The 20049-nt window shown below is 38.5% G+C and overlaps 1 protein-coding gene across 3 annotated transcripts in view; it reads right to left on the bottom strand.

The window, feature by feature from the left end:
- EXT2 (exostosin glycosyltransferase 2) overlaps window positions 1-20049 on the bottom strand; it is an 82146-nt gene that overhangs the window by 4500 nt on the left and 57597 nt on the right. For all 3 annotated transcript variants that reach the window (XM_068945565.1, XM_068945564.1, XM_068945566.1), the window contains 4 exons: window positions 14648-14814; window positions 6822-6965; window positions 5911-6039; window positions 4627-4709 (listed from right to left, as the gene is read on the bottom strand). In XM_068945565.1, the coding sequence (XP_068801666.1) occupies window positions 4627-4709; window positions 5911-6039; window positions 6822-6965; window positions 14648-14814 (523 nt within the window). The remainder of the gene's footprint in view (window positions 1-4626; window positions 4710-5910; window positions 6040-6821; window positions 6966-14647; window positions 14815-20049) is intronic.

Genomic DNA, 20049 nt, shown 5'->3' with positions numbered 1-20049 from the left:
CCAGGAAACAATCTCCAGAACTGGCATAAATACTGTTTGCTCAGGAGGAGCAGAGATCTGCAAAGGAACCATCAGTCAGGACTGAAGCGTACAGACACAAGTAGTTGTTCACAGTCTGCAAAAACAAGGTGAACCATCAGAAGGGTAAGTCTTGGGCCCTTGGCACAGAAGTGCTGTTCTGGAGAACGGTACCGGAACACTTTGCCCAGGAATACTAAGTGGTTTCTGCTGCTCCATTAGATGTCCAACATGAGATACCTTAAAGCCATCTGATTTTTAGATAAGGTCAAACTTCTAAATCACCAGTCATTTTTCAGAAACGTGGCTAACTACAATCCCAGTTGTGTGTACTGGAGGAGAGTCTTGTGGCAGGAAAAACACAAGGTTTGCAGGCTAGGAGGTAGGTGCACTGGGAGATCTGTATGTGAGAAGTTTGCACAGCTGCTGTCCCTCACTGGTTTCTGGAATACAAGGCCTTTTACTTCTCGTCTACTGGTTCAAATCCTGCTTGTGCCAATAATGACTGAAAGACATTGTAATGTAACAGCTGTTTGGTGGCCTGTGTGAAATGAATTAGCTATCTCAGGCTTCTGCCTGGCGGGCAGGTGTCCACTTCATAGCAGCCATTGTCACAACCGGAACTAAGTGGCACCCCTGGAGCAAAAGGCAAAGCTAAATGGATAGCAGAGACAAAATTGACCTCTTTCCTCCAGAGGTTATACTCGTAAATCAAAGATGAGGTCTTATGAGAAAATAGCAAGATGGAATCCTTCCGTAGCTGAACTTCTTCTGGTGATAAGACCACTCAAGCATACCAGTACAATACCTTCAACCAGTAAGAAATCACTTCATTGTTAAAGAAATGATAACATGAAAAATGGAAAAGTAAGTACGTTCCAATCAACTGGCTGCGTCAGAGAACTTACTCCTCAGGAAATTTCAAATTCAAGAATGAGCAACAGCTTTTTCAGATGAAAAATGTGTCATATACAAGCCACACAATGTGTTCGAAGGAAAGTTGCCTCTTTCCAAGAATTTCATCTCCTGCCCTGAGCTAAATCACTTGAATTCCAAATCATCCGTCACTTTAGGGCAATATAAAACAGCAAAGACATCTAGCATATTAAACATTCAAAGCGAGGAAGCCAAAAAAACATAACATGTCATCTTACATGGAGGGTAGGTGTTTTTCTTGGCTGCGTTCACAGTTCTGCAAATTCATACTAACAGAGGCATCTTTGCTTCCAAGAATTATTCATTTTTTGCCTTGCTCTGCCGACAACATGCAGTTGTGCTCAACAAGGACTTAAATTAGTGTGAACTGAGAAATTGAGAGCCCTGTTGCCCCTGGCACACCGGATCAGCTTTGTGGCCAATCTAATAGGTTAGGGTGTCTGTTAATCAGCTTACTCTCCCTTATAACCCAAACATTTTTTGGCAGAGTAACTCTGCACCTGCAGCCTTTGGCCACAGGCTACCTGGTCAGTTTGCCTGTTAAGGGAATGCCTTCCTATTTTGACTCCAGTAAATATTTATTCACCCTAAAGAAAGCACTGCTGTTGACTTTGCTGCAGAAGCAGCTCAGCCCTTTGTTATATTTACTGTACAGATAGTTGCCCTCTAGGCTGTATTTTACAGAGTTCTCCATTTTGAGAGCCAGATGCAAAGATGCTAGAGGCAGAAAACTTGTTGCTACTTAAACACCCCTTGTAAATAGACGCATTATGAGATCCTTCTACAACTTCTCCTGTGGCCTGAGGCAAACGCCTAACCTAGGGCAAGAAGGGGATTCTTGGTTCAAAATTTTATTTGGTTAATGTATTTCACTGATGGAATTCAGGAGGCTGAAGCTTTTTTATTTATCTCAGAGAAGATAGCAAGAAGAAAAGTGCTGCTTGCTTTCCTATGGTTCTCTGTAAATACTCTTCAGTATTGGCCAGCAAAAGGAAAAAAATAAAATAAAATAAAAACCCTTAGGTAAGAGACAGAGTTTGACTGCACCGTGACTCCTTTGTCACTCCTGAGCGTGTCAAAAGGGCCCAAGAGAAATGGTTTGTTACACGTCTTTCCAGGACAGATCTCCACAACTGAGATTTCAAACTATTTTCACTTACAAAACAATCACCAGTGAGTTGCTGTACATCTTTGTGCTATTTCTGAACCAGAAACCTAACACTAAGCAGTTATGCACGATCATGACAACTCTGATAAACCATTTGTTTCATAACCAGTAGGCTGATCCCTGGATATCTGGGTCTGTTACTAGCTCAAACTACCTGCCACAACTTCTGAATGATAAAAAAACAAGCAGTCAGACACTTTGGGAAATTACAAGTCAAGCTGATTATGGCTCTTTGCCTCATACCGCAAGTATTGTTCTAGGTATTCATCACTGTATAGTTATCTGTACAAGTTGTCCTTTTATGATATGATAAAGATCATGGACTTTTTCCATTCAGCTACTCTTCTGACCCAACAGAGGGTAGCTAGCATGTACATATGAGACATAAGAGCCTTACTCACTGCTAAGAAAGGAAAATTTGCCCTACAAGTCTCTGTCATTTTTTATATACTTAAAACGAACAGCTAGCTTAAGAAGATTCAGAAAAAGAACCCCTGTCAGATTTTCAGCTAAATCCCATAAGCTGAAGGTAGACAGTAACAGCAACACAGGGTGAGAAGGTGTTAAGTGCTAGCATGTAGTTTCAGCATTATATTAATGATCTTGAAAATGAAATCTGAATATACCCAAACTGTATATCCTCACAGTTTTTCTCCTGCACCCAGCTTCTCTCCCAGCATTTACTCCTTTTGCTGGGCAAATAAAAGCATGGGGATCTACAGTCAACCTAACATTTCCCACACCTTAGTTATCTCCACTGTTAGAAACTATATTGGAGAAGCAAAGCAACAGTTAAAACATGTTCTCAAAAAACTGTCAATGACATTTTACTCTGAGGATACAAACACTGTTATAGATACAGAAACATGACCTTTACCCAGCATCATAATGCACTTTGGAGCAAAGACCATTTTTTCATCTTCTGTTTCCGCAGTGTCTACCTAAATGAGATCCCAGTTCATGACTGAAATTCCTGCATACCATTCTAATACAACTAGTATAATCATAGGAAAACCCGACTGGGTTCAGGTAGTCCATCCAGTAAGCCAGTGCAGAACTGCTAAATATAGTACATCCTCTTGTGCTTCCTTCAGCTAACATTTAAGATCTCCAGAGCTTCCAGGTCCTTCCTTAAGAAGTTTTCTGTGGAGTATTTTTCCAATCCAGCCTCTTATATATACAGTCTAAATAATTTGTCACCTAATCTTGGTGGTTATACTCTACAAGGCCTGGTGTGACACCTGGTTAACAATCAATCATCCAAACTATGCATATGTGTGTGTGTGTGTGTGTGTGTGTTATGTAGTGTGTGTGTATATACATACACACATACATAAATAAGCCCCCAACCTACTAACCAATTTTGCATTCATTCATGGAATACATTTCAACACATTTTAATATCATTTAAGTAGTAAAAGGCTGGTCAATTAATACAATATTTTAAATTTGCTCACTGAGCAGTGTGGAGAAGGAGAGAAGAAAGCTCACTCATAAGTATAATGCATGCCTGATTTGTTTTCTTTTGTCACCTCTCCTGCTGGTGTCTTCCAGCACTACAGCTATCCTTGCTTACCCATCCCATCAATACTATGACTGCAAGTTATTTTTCCCAAAGCTGCAAGGAGAATGCAACAGCCTGAGAAGCCTAGAGAGAAATGCCTTTGTCAGTCCTAGGTCTCAGGTAAGCTCCATCTAATAATTCATATGTACATTTATCTCAGACGGCCTCTTTGCAAACAATGGTCTCAAACAGCTTTGTAAAAGTGAACACTTTCCATTATTTCACTTATGCAGAAGCTAAGGCAGAGGGAAGTTAAGTGTCTTGGTCAAGGTTAGGAAGTTATTTTACTGTAAAGCAGGAAATGGAACTCATATCCTTACAGCTTTCAGTATTTCACTCTAAACACTCACTGCCTTTTCAAATACATACTTTATTCCCAAATTAAATTCTCACAAAAATATAATAATGCTGCCATTGTTAAAAAATGCCACATTCAATTGTGCCGGCAAATGCATTTCATTAGCAGTAGCAACGTGCTTCAGAATCTTTGGAGTAAAGACAAGGCACATGTTCAATAACATTATCAGTAATTTATATCCTTGTTAGTCAAACACTCTTTGGTAAGCTAGGAACTGTGTGGACTTTAAAAAAAAATTCCCACAATTGTTACATTTGAGCTTCATGACAAAACGGAAATGTGGTGGTATTGACAGTACTACTAACAACCTGAATTTCATACATATGTTTTATATGCTTTATAGCAAAGCTGCTAAAAATGGTGCCCTTGTAAAGTCCTTTCTCGTAGCAGTCTACTTTTCAGTGTCACATCATCCTCTGTAAGAATGATTTATGCTGATCAAATCCATGAGATATTCTTTCAAAATTAGTATTTTACAGAAATATAACCACTGAGCATTTTTGGTCCTAATTTAATGAGATACAGGATAAGATTCTAGGGATCAGAACAAGGCAATCAGTGGAATAAAGGGTAGTCACTCACCTTTCCACCATATGCGTCTGGTCCAGTGATAACCCATCGATTGCTGTGCATTCTGGACATTTGAACTTCTTCCGTGGGGTCACCTGCACAAAGGCACACCAGATATCATCAAATATCAACAGAAGGGACATTAATCTCCTTGCACAGAGAGCAGCGCAATACCTCTGAACATGCCTGCAGTGTAAGCTGAGCTCTCTCAAAAAGGGGGGTGGGGGGGGGTAAAAAAAAAAAAGCCACTCCATTCCTCCATTCAGTTCCATCTGGCCTGGCTGACTGCAAAATTCACAGGGGCCCAATAAAAACGGCTTGGAGGGGTTTTGCCTTCTGTAACTGAAAAGAAGTGGCGATGACAAGCTCCTTAATTCCTGTTTAATGACTGTTTTCTCACTGCCAAGGTCCCTGTATAAACACCATTTGTTCTTGCAGCCATAACAGCGATGAAATATAGCTTCCCATACTTCACCGTAACGTTAATCCAACAGACGCTCTTTTGCTCACTCCAGTTAATAGCTGACTGGCAAACTCTGCAAGGCTCTCCCAATCGCACGGAGGTGCCAAATTACTCTGCTGTGCCCTTGTACAGCTCAAAAACTTTTTCAGCAAAAATACACACTTTATCTTCTAAAGACTTTTCTAGGATATGCAGCCACCAGTCCCAGTAAATGATGACAGACAGATGGGAAAGTGGACTCCGTTAATTGAAGTAATGCCTGGTGGCCTCTAAATCTCATTCCAAGTTGACACACTTTGAAATGAATGTACAGAGTGAATGTCCAGACCTGAAAACGTGTCGAAACATGTCAGGAAATTAATTTGAGGATAAAAAGTTCATTTAAAGCTGATCTTGCAATTAACATTCTTGCAATTAACATTCCTATAAATCAGCTGTTGCCAGTGCATGATAAAGAGAGCTGTGGACAGTTGGCAATTTCTTTCCTCGAGTGATCTCAAATAGTTAAAATATATGCATGTGTTTAGGTACCTATATATATATGTCTGCCCATCTGTCATTTAAACTACCTTCTTTATACCTCATTTAGTTGGTTACAATAAACGCCAGAAACAAATGAAAAGAAAAAATCAAGCAGTTTAAGTGTCCCAAATTAGCAGAAAACTTTTACTAAACTGGGCTTTCCTGCCATGGAAAGAGAATGAGACACCATTCCAGGAGTAAACGAGGGAAAAAAGATGACAAAGTAGTATATTCAAACCTACTAAGAAGCTTACATGATGTGTACATCATGTTTTTAAACCGTACAAAGCTACACTACAGAAAAGTCCTACCTTAATGACTGATTTGCCAGTGACGTTTGCCACCAGAAAATTCATGGCAATATCTTCACAATTCATATGAGCATCCACCCAGTTCTTGATGTCTCCAGGCATTTTATAGGTGTAAAGATAGTTAAAATACTGCAGGATAGTTGGAAAGAGAGAGAACATAATTTTAAATACAGATGCGGTAACTATGAGACTCTAAACTTCAGTCACTGAACAGCAGGCAGGTAAGAATGGCTTATGGGCAAACTGTAATCCTACCTTCAGCCAAGGATGACTTTAGCAAACAGAGTGTCATTTTTGGGTGCTTAAGTGTGCAACTACTCTTTCCTGATCAGCAAATACATTTCTTTTCAGTTTAGTTTTCATTTTTTAAACGTTCAGCTACAAAGCTATACTCATTGCAAAAGCAAAAGGTAATCAGTTACACATCCTGCAAATTGACAAGTTTTTCTTTAAGTTTATGAACGTAACGTTTCTTTTATAAGCAGAGGCAAATCAGTTGTTTCCACAGCAACAGAAAGAGAAGGAGGCTTAGGGAAAGTTTGCAATCGTTTCTTGAATTATTGTAGGGAACATAATTATAGTGTCACAAAATACTCACTGAACAGTGATAGAAATATACAGCTCCTTAAAAAAGGCTCATGCTGTATATTAGGAGAAGCTCTTCTGCAGGTCAAGGTGCACTGCTTGCGTCCAGAGATGCATGAACCCTCTCACTTTCTAAGAACGCAACAAATGACGCTTTGTGCCACTACAGCCTTTTCAAACGAAACACAAAGGCTGTCCGATAAAAAAAAATACTCAAATTCTCAAATGGAAAATGACCAGAGATCATTGTCTGATGTAAAACAGCATTATATCGTTTAATAGCAAGATATACTGAACCCTCCCTTTATTTATGGTGTTACAGTTACCTTGTGATAAAACGCTGCCCCAGTCAGCACCATTGAGACTTCGTTGGTCCATTCTGATTCATATTTCCATTTGTTCATCTCATGGTCCCAAAGATGCAGGCGACCTGGATATCCAACTAACCTGTCAGGAAACTCACGCCAAACCTGAAGAGAATGAAACATGACACTGTGCTAACCAGACCCTCACAGCAAACAAACGCAAATGCACAGACGCAACACATCTACTTATGAAAGGGAGAAGTGCAGTGGTCCAGAGACTGTTTCAATTCTCACAAGTCCCAATTCTTGAAATTGGAAGCTGCCTGGAAGAAGTTTGAGCAAGCCCGAATTTGCCTTGAAAGGACGCTACAGCTCCGGGAAGCCATACTCTGGAACAAATAGCCAGTAAAGCAATACGAGCTTTCTCGTTGCAGAGGAATTCAACTGACTACTCAAAAAGAATTTAACACTACCTAACACCAGCGTGATTGAAATGGAACTTCTGATGTTAACTTCGGTAGATACGGCTGCAGCCTAACTACTTTCACAGCTGGCTTTGGATCTAACCAACCTGTTTACTTTGATAGGAAGGGGCTTAACACAAGCTTATATTTTAATATTTCTGGCATTCTTTAGTGGGTGCTTGGATGGATCTACTGCTACGTGGCAGGCCTCTTTGCCCTTGACTTGTTCCAGACAGCTGGATACAATCAAGATACCATCCTTGTCACTCCATACATTACTTTGCAGCTGACGACAGGATCAAACACAGTAGACAAGAACAAGGAGAAGGGCATCATTAACGCAACCCCAGTTCTCCACACGGCCGGCCATATTAAATAATGGCCAATTTTTGCAGGAGTGAGAAGGGAGAAAGGGTTATAATTATTTAGAAGGGTCTGAATGCTATATAACTAGCTAAATACACAGTATTTTTTACTGATCAACAGTAAGTTAACATTTATCCATGTTATACATACAGACTGAATTTTTTTCCTTTTTTAATCCCAATATCTGCTAGATTTGTTGGAAGAACATGAGTCTTGACTCTCAAACATATCACACTAGGTAAAAAGATTTTCTGTTTCAGGTTGGTAGTGTACAAATAAACAAACAGAAACAGTCACTTACAATCAAGTTTCATTACTGCATGCAAGATCAATGATGAAAAACCTCCTAAATCCCTGAGGGCCACTTTACAAGCAAAATTTTTTTCTCTGTGCAGAAGGCAAAAGAATCCTAGAGCAAAAATCAGATGAAGCTGCAGTAAAGAAATTATTATCTAGAATTCCCTGACACTGAAAACCTCACTTTGTCCGCAGTTTCCTTGGGGTACTTCCTATGTGCCAGTACATTTCAATTAGGAGACCTGGACTGTAAGGACTCTATGAAAGTATTTGGTCAAAATAAATATGATAAAACAATCCGCATTAATTTACTACTTCTGTATATACATGTCTATGATTTTGCATTACTATATACGTTTTCATCTATAGATCTCAACACATTTTATTGCTGTCAGTTAATATAACTTCAGAATCCCATGATGAGAGTAGTTATTATTTCAAAGGTACAGCTGAGGCAACTTGCCAAAAATCATACAGGAAACAAGAATGGGAACCAGATCTTCTGACTCTCAGACTTGTAGTTTATCCAGAAATCAATCTTTCTAGACAGTTCTAGCGTAGAAGTACTTGGATGGTATTTAGGCAGGGCAACTGTCTAACAGAGGGCTCTTAAAAGCTGAGATGATTTGGAACTCCAGAAGCAGAATGCAAAGGATGCTGTCACAAATTAGTACCATCAGCTAATTAAAAAATATATACATTTCTAGCAGACTAGTGAAGGCTTGGGATACCTAATTCAATTCTGACATGATGTCAGAAACATTAATAAAAGAGCAAAAAGACAAATGTACAGCAACTCCCTCTTCCAAAATTTTATTCCTCACCCTGTAGGACTTAAAAAAATTAATGATTAACTTGTAATTTTTTTAAACCTATTCAAATACCCATCCTTCAGCTGTTGCAAGGCACTGCAACATAAGCTGAGGCTCAACATAAGATCTGACTGAATGCTGCAATCTGTAATGTACTGAATGAAGAATCCTTGCGGTGGGAAAGACACGCATATTGAAGGCAGCTGAAGGAGAGATTAAACTCAGCTACTGCTTCCCAAGGGACCTTAGTGCGCTCATAACACAGAATGGTGGATTCATATTCCTTGTAGTTTTTGTTCTCAATGAGATCTTCAAGAGTCCAAACGACATAAAATAAAAGCCAACTATTATGTTACTAATACAGATTTCTTTGCATCACTGTAATGTTCAACACGGTTACCATGATTCTGGTCTCTGAAAACTGTCAGTTTGATGCATCTGAAACATAACTTAATTGTTTCAAACAAAGATTCCTTTTAAAAGTCATGCTATCAAAGTCAGTGGAAAGCTTGGTTTCTTCACAGTGTTCTTCACTAGCTCATTCAATGGCAATTCCTGGAAAGCCTCTAAAGAGCTGCCCAAACCTATACGAACCTATACAAATATATTGCCCAAACCTCACAAATGTTTTGTGCCAAAATTAATACATACTGTTTATAAAGAAGCATTTAGAATAGCAACAGTGGTAATGATCCTTACACTACTCTCCATTTTGTACGACAGTCCATTTACTTATTTGATGGTGGCCTAAAATTTATTAGCCTGTTAGGATTACGTTCTGGCTTAGCCAGTGATGATCTTAGCTCTCAGACTAAAGAAGCATGGCCACTAAAGAAACATATTGCCAAGTCGGTAAGGGGTATGCTTCTTGGCAGCCAACACTATTCCAGTGACTCTGCAAGACAGCACTGAAGATAAATATTTTTGAATCAATCACCTCTGAGATGACAAATCTAACAGAAATTCTCACGTGGTAGCTCTTGTGAAAGACAGCAAGAGAAAATGATAATCTTTGCTTCCAATAGTCAAAGAGAAGCCTAAGAGATTTTGTAAGATTCTGAGTGCCTTCTTTAGAAGAATTCTTGTATGTGCATTCTGACTGTTAAAAATGTATTTTTGACATTTCTTTAAGGAGGAATAATATAACTATTTGCTTACCAAAAGACGACTTCTCCATGGGTAACTGCTGGCCACGTTCAAAGCTCTTTCTTCAAATCAAAGCTACCTTGCAAATTATGTGCATGTAAAGCATTGCTTATCTTTGTGGGCTTTGCGCTTATGTTTTGCTTTCTTTTTTAATAATAACACAAGTCATCCCTCTGAGGGCCAGGGGAGAATTAAGTATGGCTGGGACTGTGGGAGGAGAGAAAAAGTACTGATTCACTGTGTTTTCTTTAACTCATAGGGGACAGCCAAAGTGTTTCATTCTTACAACATTGCCACAGTAGTTTTGGAAACATTGATTATTTTTCTGCTTATGAAATTTTCAAATTTTCTAGTTTTGATTAGACAATTCCTATAGTTGCAATGTAACGATTAATACAGTCTAATAAATTTCATGCAAAAATTCTGGAAAAGGAAGTGCTTCTCCATACTTTCAGCTACATGGAGAACGGGCTGTGGTAGCTTGTTTGATGGCACAGAGAAATAGAACAAAACAGTTCAGGCTAGGAAGTAAAAGAGAACTGCAGACGATAAGACTGGAGGGTATTTCAGCTAGGCTGTGTGTTTAAGTGTGTCACTTAAGAAGAAAAAGAGCTTTGAATGTTGCCAGCATGTTACCCATGGAGAAGTCGTCCTCTGGTAAGCAAATAGTTATACTCTTCCTCCTTAAAGCAATGTAAAAAATACATTTTTAACAGTCAGAATGAACATGCAAGAATTCCTCTAAAAAAGGTACTCAGAGTCTTACAATATTAGCCTAGTGGAATAAACAACACGCAGTTCATCAGAGAGGTGATATTTTTACTCTTAAAGAATGTCAGAGAAATGAAGCACTCAGGACTGACCTTTGAGACAGAATAAGAACCATTTACTACAAGTAGGCAAAACGTTTCCAATAGAAAAAGCACAAACTTAGCAATGCACCCAACCATTTTTTCCAAGAAAGAAAAAATGATAAATCTGCTCTCTTCTTTAAGATAAATGTGCTCTCTTCTTTAAGAGCACAGAACATGTGGTCTGAAAGACTTCAGGGCAACATTTCTAATTTAGATTATTTTTATTACTGCTGTAGTAAAAATACGTTGTTGTTGTAAGGGCGCTGCGTAAGTACCTAGTAAGAAATCTTCATGAAATTCATGTTTGCAAACCATCACCTCCTTTTTTTCAGACTGATAGAAATGTGAAGCAATCTGCCCCGAGGCCAGCTGAAATTCAGAGGTGGGAAGACCAGAACGCATGCTGCAGTCTCTTGTTCAAATACCAAACGCTTCCTGAACAGCCAATGGTTCTGCTTTAATTTTTAAATATTATGATAATCTAAATCTGTGCTTCTTCTCTTGAATCTCTCTGATACTGTGAACAACGAAGATGGATAAGTGAGGGAAAAGTTGTCTAGCCTTAACAGTTTTGTTTGTTATTGTCCGCAGTGCCTCGATTCACCTCTGTGGTTTCACCATGTAACTTATAGAAATCCTCTTTTTCAAAAGTCGCACTGTCATGATTATTCTTACGCTACCTTAATACCGCAGCACAGAGGGACTATTTTTCTGCTTGCTTCAATAGATTTATGCTATGTAATAAATCACTGTACCATAATAGTTCACTTTTAACAAGTAAAAAATGTCTGACACTTTGAGTGTTACTATAATTTTTTATGGCCGAAAGTGTACAGAGATCAAAGTTTTCTGGTTTTTTTAGGCTTGCTCTCTACATCCAGACAAGACTGTGATGGAGGGAGTTTTGCCACATGTTTAAAAATAAAGTCTCAGGCATGTCAGGAGAAGAAAAGAAAATTACTGAATGTCACGTTTCCAACCCTTCTTATTTCTGAAGCAGAAGCTGACACACTTTTAAAAGAAAACTTTCTAGTAATGGTATATGCTGCTACTGTTCCCTCTGGGTTCCCCTGCAAATGAGTCAAGAGCTTGAGAGATACTTTTCTGGTAACTCACATAAACAGATAAATAAATTATCACAGGCTGAGGACAATTTAAACATCTGGGAGCCAGCTCAGGCCTGTCAAGCAAGTCACAGGCACTCAGGGACAGGAAAGATCTATCTTCAGCCTTGATTTTCTGTGCCAGAGAGTAGGAATTATATCACCCACCCTCCATAGGAGGAAAACTGTATATTTATAAAATAACCTGCTGTGCCGATGTATTTAAAGACATTTCTATTCATTTATTTTACAGAAACAAGCATTCTCAAAACATAAAGATTCAAAGTAGCCTTGGGTTTGTCTCAGCTACTTGCTCAATAAGGCATCTTAATTTTCCACCTATGTGGCTGTGTACTAAGTTGGATTCACAGAATTAAAATGGAATCAGATTTATAACAAAATAAGAGAAGTGCAAAAGTAATAATAGCTTTTAGTCTGCCAGACTAAATAATCTTGTGTCCGAACAGTTACATTTACACACGGAATGTCAAGACTGTCACCCGAGTAATCCCTGCAATCAAAGCATATGGTCCACAGAAGGCCAATAAATTAGACAGCACAGTCCAACAATTAGACCTGGGGATGAAGAGTTGTAAGTCCCAACTGTCACCTGATCACACTGACTTACAGAGGAATTCACTTAAACTTCTTTGTCTCAGCTTTACTTCATGAGGCTAACACTTTCCTGTCTAAGTGACAAGACTCAATATATGTGAAGTTATACATATTCTCAGCAGCGGAATTTTAAATTACTGCTTTGGACGTACAAGCTTCACAGTTCTAATTCTCACGACTTCTGGCTGACATACAACTGAAACTCATCTGCAGTACTGCTTGCCAATCTTGCTCCGAAGCCCTCCAGGTCCGCTTTGTCAGGAGCAGAGATTCATTTGGAATCACTCAATCATATAGGTTTTCACAAAACTTACTTTTGTTTACTTTGGGGCAGCTTTATGAAAATCAAATTGGAAAGGGAGCCAGAACGTACACAGCATGCTGGTTATAGATTTGCTATTTTTCTTTCCATCAGTTCACCCTCAGAACTCGTAGTTACAAGCACCAATAAAGACAAAAGCAAGTTGGCTTGCAGAACTGCCAACACTTCATTGCTGCAACACAGTGCTTAAAACACTCAGTGTAGACAAGGCAGTACAGAAATGGCATATGTGGCCATAAAAACCCCTTTTTTCAGTTGTCTTCTCTTCATTCTGTCTTTCACATTTCGTGTACTAACCCGTTACTCTTAAGCTGGCAAAGGAAGTATTTTCTTTCTGGAGACACACGTGATAGATTATACCGCTGTCTCCACTACTTAACATCTTTGTTATTACATCAGCTTACCTACATTACACAAGTAAATTCTTGAGTCCAAAAACGCATGGCTTGCTAAAGGTCTCTTGCATTTCAGAGGGAGACAGAGCCATGTTTTACCACACACACATTCACAATGAAGAATTGTGAATTATTACCAACATACTTATCTTTAAAAATATCTTCTTGTGTTAACAACTGCACTTTAAGATTATTAAAACCGATGCAACTATCAACATTTAGTTTGCCTTCCACGCTTGAGAATATTGGTTTTCATTTTTCACTCAATTTAGGTAACAAAATTAACCAGTTTCCTGGTTTTTTGTTCACAATACTGCAGGCACAGGTACGAGTAAACTACTCACATCTTTCTTAAAAATACGCTATTTCATTTTATAAAGTTTCTGATTTATGTGCAAGTACAGCACATTTGTCTTAAATGCACAGGTGTATCAGTAATGTCAGATTATGAACTGTGCCATATACTCAAATGGAAGACAAAATGAAGTAAATCAGACTGAAGTTTTGGAAGGAAGACAACAGCGTTGCCTTAAATAAGTGCATTTTTTGACAAACAACTCAAATACGACTATGAAAACTTTCATCTCTGTACTGCCACGTGTAACTGATTTGGACAAACTTTCCTTTCATTGATACCCTCATACAACAGCAGCTGTTGAAGCTTTGCCATTTCAAACATATGACACATATGCACCCACTCCTTGACATTCTTCAGTTCCGCTTTTCACTGCACTCCACCTTACTTTGGCACGTCCTCAAGAGGCCTCCTCTGTTCTCAACACTTAATCTCTTGAACTTGTCTTGTCCCTCAATTCATACTGGAAGAATCTGATGGTAACATACGTCCAGCAACAAAGAAAACGCTGTTTATGAACTAAGAGTGCATAAGTAAAAAATTGCTTTATTTCTTTTTATTTTGAAGTGTGCAAGTGGCTAACAGATGAGTGGGACAACTAGACAACTTTTGCTTGAAGAGAGCACATCATAGCAGCCAGTCCTTTCAGGTGAAAGGCAGGCAAAATTACAGAATGGAAACCCTGCAATTGCTGCCTAATACAAAGCTCTCTCTGCAGAAATACCTGAAATATTAACTTGGAGAGCACTTCTGATTTGCCACGTCTAAAAATTTTGTGAAACTGATGAGGTGAATCCTATTCACAGTTTCCAGACTGCTTCCATTACATAAATTACACAATATTTTCTGGAGTCTCTTGGCATAGCTGTGCCAGTTACAAAAAAACTTCTGTTGGCTAGCAGTTTTTCTATGAAATAGTGACTATCTGAATAACTGTAACCCTCTGTGCTCCTAGAACCAGTTCCTCAGCACGTTTCAGTCAGCACTGAACTGCCACAGTGTGTACAGAGATGAGATCATCTGAATAAGCAGACTGTGCAGTGCTTTCTCCGCTTTATATACACATGCAACGCTGAAGTAGACAGCATAAGTTACAGGAAAAAAAATAATTCTCCTACCTCATATCCAAACTGGAGTTCATCCGAGGTTAGCATAATGATATCATCATCAATAGCCAACACTGCTTCTGTTTCAATCTCATCATAGGGGAAAAAGCGGTTACTAAGCTTGTTTTCTGCAGTTCTAACAACTTTCAGTGGAACACGAATCTTTGGCCATAGGGAATCTGGAGAGAAATATTAAAAGAAATACAAATCAATATTATAATTTAATTCTGAACAAGACTGTCCTTCTGTCTCAAGGATCTCTTCAGTCCTTTCTCCTCACATCTTTAAAAAAAAAAAAAGCTTTTGATGGTCAATTTATATCTAATTTTCAATTCGGCAAAAGTGTAAATATACGAAGGAAAGAGACAGAGAGAAGCTCAGTCACATTCCCACTTTTGTTCTTTGCTAAGGGCCTTATAGATAGCTGTTTGTGGGAATAGCTTGCCCACCAGAGCAGTCTGGGATCATCACATAATGAGAGACAGTGATACTACACATTGGTCTAGGACAAGAAGGAGGAACAACTATTTTACTCAACTGTAATTGCTCAAATAAGCTAAAGAAGTAGCATGCAATCATTGACTGCAAGTCCAGTGTCAAACAGAATTTAAACAAGAAAGTTAGTTCTGTTGAGTGATGAGAAAACAAATTTTATTCTAACAATTAAAAATCTAGATGTACCTAAAATATTAATTGCTATTAACACCTAAGGATTGGATTCTGTGTGAGAATATGTAAGTAGGTAATTTGTTTCATCTTTATAGTCCTCATAAACAGTGAAAACCTAAGCTAGACAAAACATGAAAGGATTCTGCTTGTGCTCTACAGCATCTTTACAAGCAGAACAGAACACTGCAGTATGGAGTGATGTGAAATGATGCTTTAACTAGCAACAAAAACGGCAGACATAAAACGGTATCCAATCCATTCTACAGTGAGAATCTTAGATTTGCGCTCCTTGTGTTGAAAATGTAGCACCTTAACTGGCACAATAACGGTTTCTGCAGTTCTCTACAAATACTCAGAATTTTCAAAATCATATTCTATTCCTACAAAAGCGTAACTGGAGGCATAAGTATAGATCGCAAGCTAACACCAAGACAATACAATTAAGGACTGAATATTAAACCTTACTTCTAAATGTGCACATTTACCCACTTAAATTTTCTAGCACAAAACTGTTAACAATAGTCATTATATTACACAATTTGATATCTCTCAAAAAGCACCAAGTCATCAAAAAGGATTGTAATAAATAGCTTAACCTGCAGCAAGTACATATGTGAGTTGTTGATTTCTTAGAGCTTTCAAAATAAACATTAGTTTTAATGAAAATTTCAGGAAAAAGAAAGCACTGTAAAATGAGTCTAGAAAACTGTGAAAGATACTGTGGCGGATCTTGAGTTGGGCGCTTGAGTTTCTTATACTGAAGAAACGGAGGAGATGACAAAATGGCATATGATAAAAGGGAAAATAAGAGAAAATACATTAAATCAATCATGAAGTGACTACTGAGAGGTTTTAGAAGTTGCTCTGTGTCAAACTGAAATGTATATAGGTAGAGTCTATAAGAAAGTCCGTAAGTGGTCTGCAGCTACTGAAATTTTCCTCAGCGACCTAGAAGTAAATATAAATTGCCAGTACAGTTTGCAAGTGATATAAAGCCTGGAGATGCGCAAAATAACGAGGACAAGAAGGTCATACAGAGCTGTCTGAATTGCTTGGTAAGCTAGATCCATTTGAACAAGAACAGACTGACACAACTCCACACAAAGTTATTCACCAGGAACAAGGAAGCTTTTTGCTTAAAGGTAGTTGCCGCAAAGGATTTAGGGGTCAGAGCGGACGTTAGTTCTCGGTATGCTGCTAGGGTAAAATGGATTAATGTGATTCTTGCGTATGTCAACAGGCAAGTAACAAGAATTATGAAGGGAAAAGCAATTTTCTCTGTATACAGACCTAGTCAGACAGAGGCTACAATTCTTTCAATTTTGGTGTTCGCATTTTTCAAAGCATGTTAAAACACCAGAAACGGTGCAGAAAAGAACCACAGATGTTATGTGAAAGCAGGAGAATATGCCTCATGGTGGAACTTGTATATCAGTCTGTTTAGATTGTTAAAAGAATGACCAAAAGGTGGACACGTTAACATGTACCAGTATCTGCATAGGAAGAAAAATGCCAGATACCTTTAACCAGGTAAAGAAAGATGTAACAAAAAATAATAACTGGAATCTGAAGCCAGAAAAATTCAAAGTATACGTAAGGTAGACACTTTTAATAGTAACAGTAGTTAACCTCTGGAGGAAGTTACCAAGGACAGCAACTGATTCTGCACGTCTTGTCTTTGGAACAAGTCTGTATACTACTATAGAAGAGGTGCTCCAGTTAAACAGAAGTTACTGGGTTGAACGGCAAGGTAATGCAGTGCCTTATGACTTACAAGTCAACCCAGACGATTTTACCATCCTTTCTGCCTCAATAATTTGTGAATCTGCAAACAGGGAGCTTGTTGTGTGTCATGAAGAAGAGAGCTGGAAGGTTGAGCGTAAACTACCAGAACATGGGAGCTAATACAGAAATTCAGAAAATGGCACAAGGAAATGAGAACTTTGTTTCTGTATTTAGAGAATGAAAGGAGGAAGGGAACATGGGTGCCAAGGAAAACAGCACTGTAAGAGCTGACGTAAGAGAATCCCTAATCCCAGACAACAGCTTCAGTTTGGGAACAAAATTTTAAAATCAGATTTTGGAAATGCTCTTAGCAGAAGAATCTGAAGAATGGTGGGGTACAGACAACACCAAAAGTAAACAAGTCACACAGTGATACAACTGTGTGCACACATACACTTCCATTTCCATAATAATCCAGAATCAGCTCTGCTTCCAAGACAGCTTTGCCTTTTTCCACTGCCAGTCTGTTGCACTAGGAGGGCAGAGAATTACTACTAGAGAAGAACAACCAGTTGCTCCATTCCACAACATGTAAGAGGAACCTGCACCCAGGAGTAAGTGTCCGTGTTCTCATTGCCAGCTGGGCCTTTCAGATTTAACAACTCACACAATACTAGTAAAAACACAGAGCTATGCACTGCTTAAAGACACTGGTGTCCAAACAATTCTTCATTGGGGAAACAAAACCCTCTTTCCAAACCACATCAAGAGTCTTCAAAAGTCAGTTCTTCTTGGAGCTCTATTTTGGAAAGAAGGATTGGCATGCATGGGTGGCCAAAAGAAAGGAGAAAAAATACAGAGAGATATTTACTGGCAGTGTTTTTATTCAGTTCCCTACCCTAAGGTTGTTCTCGTGAGACTGAAAAAGTGACTATATAAAATCTACCTTTATCAAGGTGGCCTTGTGGAGCATGGCTTGTATTTTCCAAATTATGGAGGTTTCGGTCCAGCTCTAGTCACCTCTTTTCCTTCTGGCAGGTGGCATGGGCATCCCCCCGAATACGGATGCCTACTCGAATGGCTTGCAATATTGGTTAGCAGCCACTCTGAAGGATTAAACCGTGCTACTACTGATGGGCTCCAATGGAAGTCACTGTCAGACAGCAGCCAGGGAGATAGAGCAAGTGACTTGGTACCACAACAAAAATGTTAAGAAGCATGGATTCAAACTATAGCACAATGAGCTCATTTTATTCTGAACATTGCTAATCAAAGATAAAGAAAATGTCTTAGATGATTCCTGTCTGAACCATCACCAAAAGCAGTGATTCCAGTAATACACCATCCGAATTACAAGATTTTCAACTTACTAGTCATCCAAATGTCAGAAGGCAGTAAAATATTGACTAGAACAGTTTTTTGTGAAGGCAGACTTTCAAATCTACTCGCTGCTGTCTTACTGGTTTACTGTACAACATGCAAGCAACCATAGTTGTAAGACACAATTACACGTACCTTAAAAAGACATATGTATCATAGCCTCGCAGAGATAGTGGACTGCTTAACTGCTAATCTCTTTAAAGATCTTAGACTAACTGCCTATAATTATCCAATTATAATCTGATAGAGATATAAAACAATTTTAAGCAGTCTGTCAGACCTCCAATAGACTCCAGTGTCACAAGCGTTTCAGGAGCAATCAGAATTGCCATACGTATGTATGTATTTGTAAATTTGTATTTATAAATATCAACAAAGACTGTTTTATGCATGCTCAGTGTATTTATTATTTGGGCTTCTTTATTTCTTTTCATACCTGCTATATATCCAAAAGCCCACTGTCAAACAGCAAGCATCTCCTCTTGCATGTCGTATCGAAAGGAAAACAAAAGGCTAGCGTTTGAATAATGCATACACTTGCTATCTGGCAACAAGACTCAGGACATGCTTGGCACTTAGTGCTATTTGGGACTACCAATGCACTGACCGCAGGAGCTACCCACAGAGAATGCTTTGTGGTCGTCTTAACACAGGTATAGCATCTGTCAAACCGCCTGGGAAAGATTTGAGAGATCAGCAGTTTCCAAACTTTTCCAAATGCAGCTTCCACTTCTAATGGCTTACAATCCCAAATAACCACATACATGACTGCATTTCTGGCCAGCCCATAAGTCCCGCAACTCTGATCACACAGCGAATTTTTCAAGCATGATTTCAAGATGATTTCCACAAACTGCAAGATCAAAATCAATGCTGACTTCACATATCCCAAGAAAAAAGTGCCACAATTACATTCCTATTTAAAACACTTCATTTTATAAATTAAAAATTTAAAACATAATATTAACAGATGTTAATGAAGAACAGTAAAATACAGTCTCTCAAAATGCATTTCTCAACTATAACTCTCAGCTGAATTACAAGAAAGATATAAAGAAGAGAAGGGAAGACAATCATGAGACAAAGGCGATTTCATTACAATCTAAAGGAAAAAAAAAACCTCCAAAAAACAACCCTTCATTTTCCACACTTTCTCCCTAGACTTGCCGTCAGATGTTTGGAACAAAAATGTAAGTAACATAAGCTTGCAAAATACTTACCTATAATAAAGAATAACTGCCCTGAAATCCATATCTGTTTTTCTGCTATAAGTGACTGAGAGAGGGGTCATTAAATAGTGGAAATTGTTATTTCTATGCAGTGTATTATATTTTTTCAAAGAGAAATGGCACCAACCATATTGTTAAAGAGCATCACTTATCATATCCTTACTTCTAAGATACTGAGAACTTAATAGCATCTGAAGGGATATTTCAGCAGTAGATGCATTATTATCTATGTGGTCAGCAGACAGAAGGGTATTTGTATAGGAAATTATTTGCTCTAACCCTTAAATCGTCAATTGCTAGTTTCCACCTTCCAGCTAGGGAAAGGAGAGCCAATATGGCTGCTGCCAGAGCTAAACAATATTCTTGGGTCACCCCCTCAAAGTAATATCAAGTTCAAAAATACAAAGTGAT

The sequence above is a fragment of the Struthio camelus genome, chromosome 5 (assembly GCF_040807025.1).
Source record: "Struthio camelus isolate bStrCam1 chromosome 5, bStrCam1.hap1, whole genome shotgun sequence".
Classification (NCBI taxonomy): Eukaryota; Metazoa; Chordata; class Aves; order Struthioniformes; family Struthionidae; genus Struthio; species Struthio camelus.
This window is presented reverse-complemented; position numbering and strand designations above follow the sequence as displayed.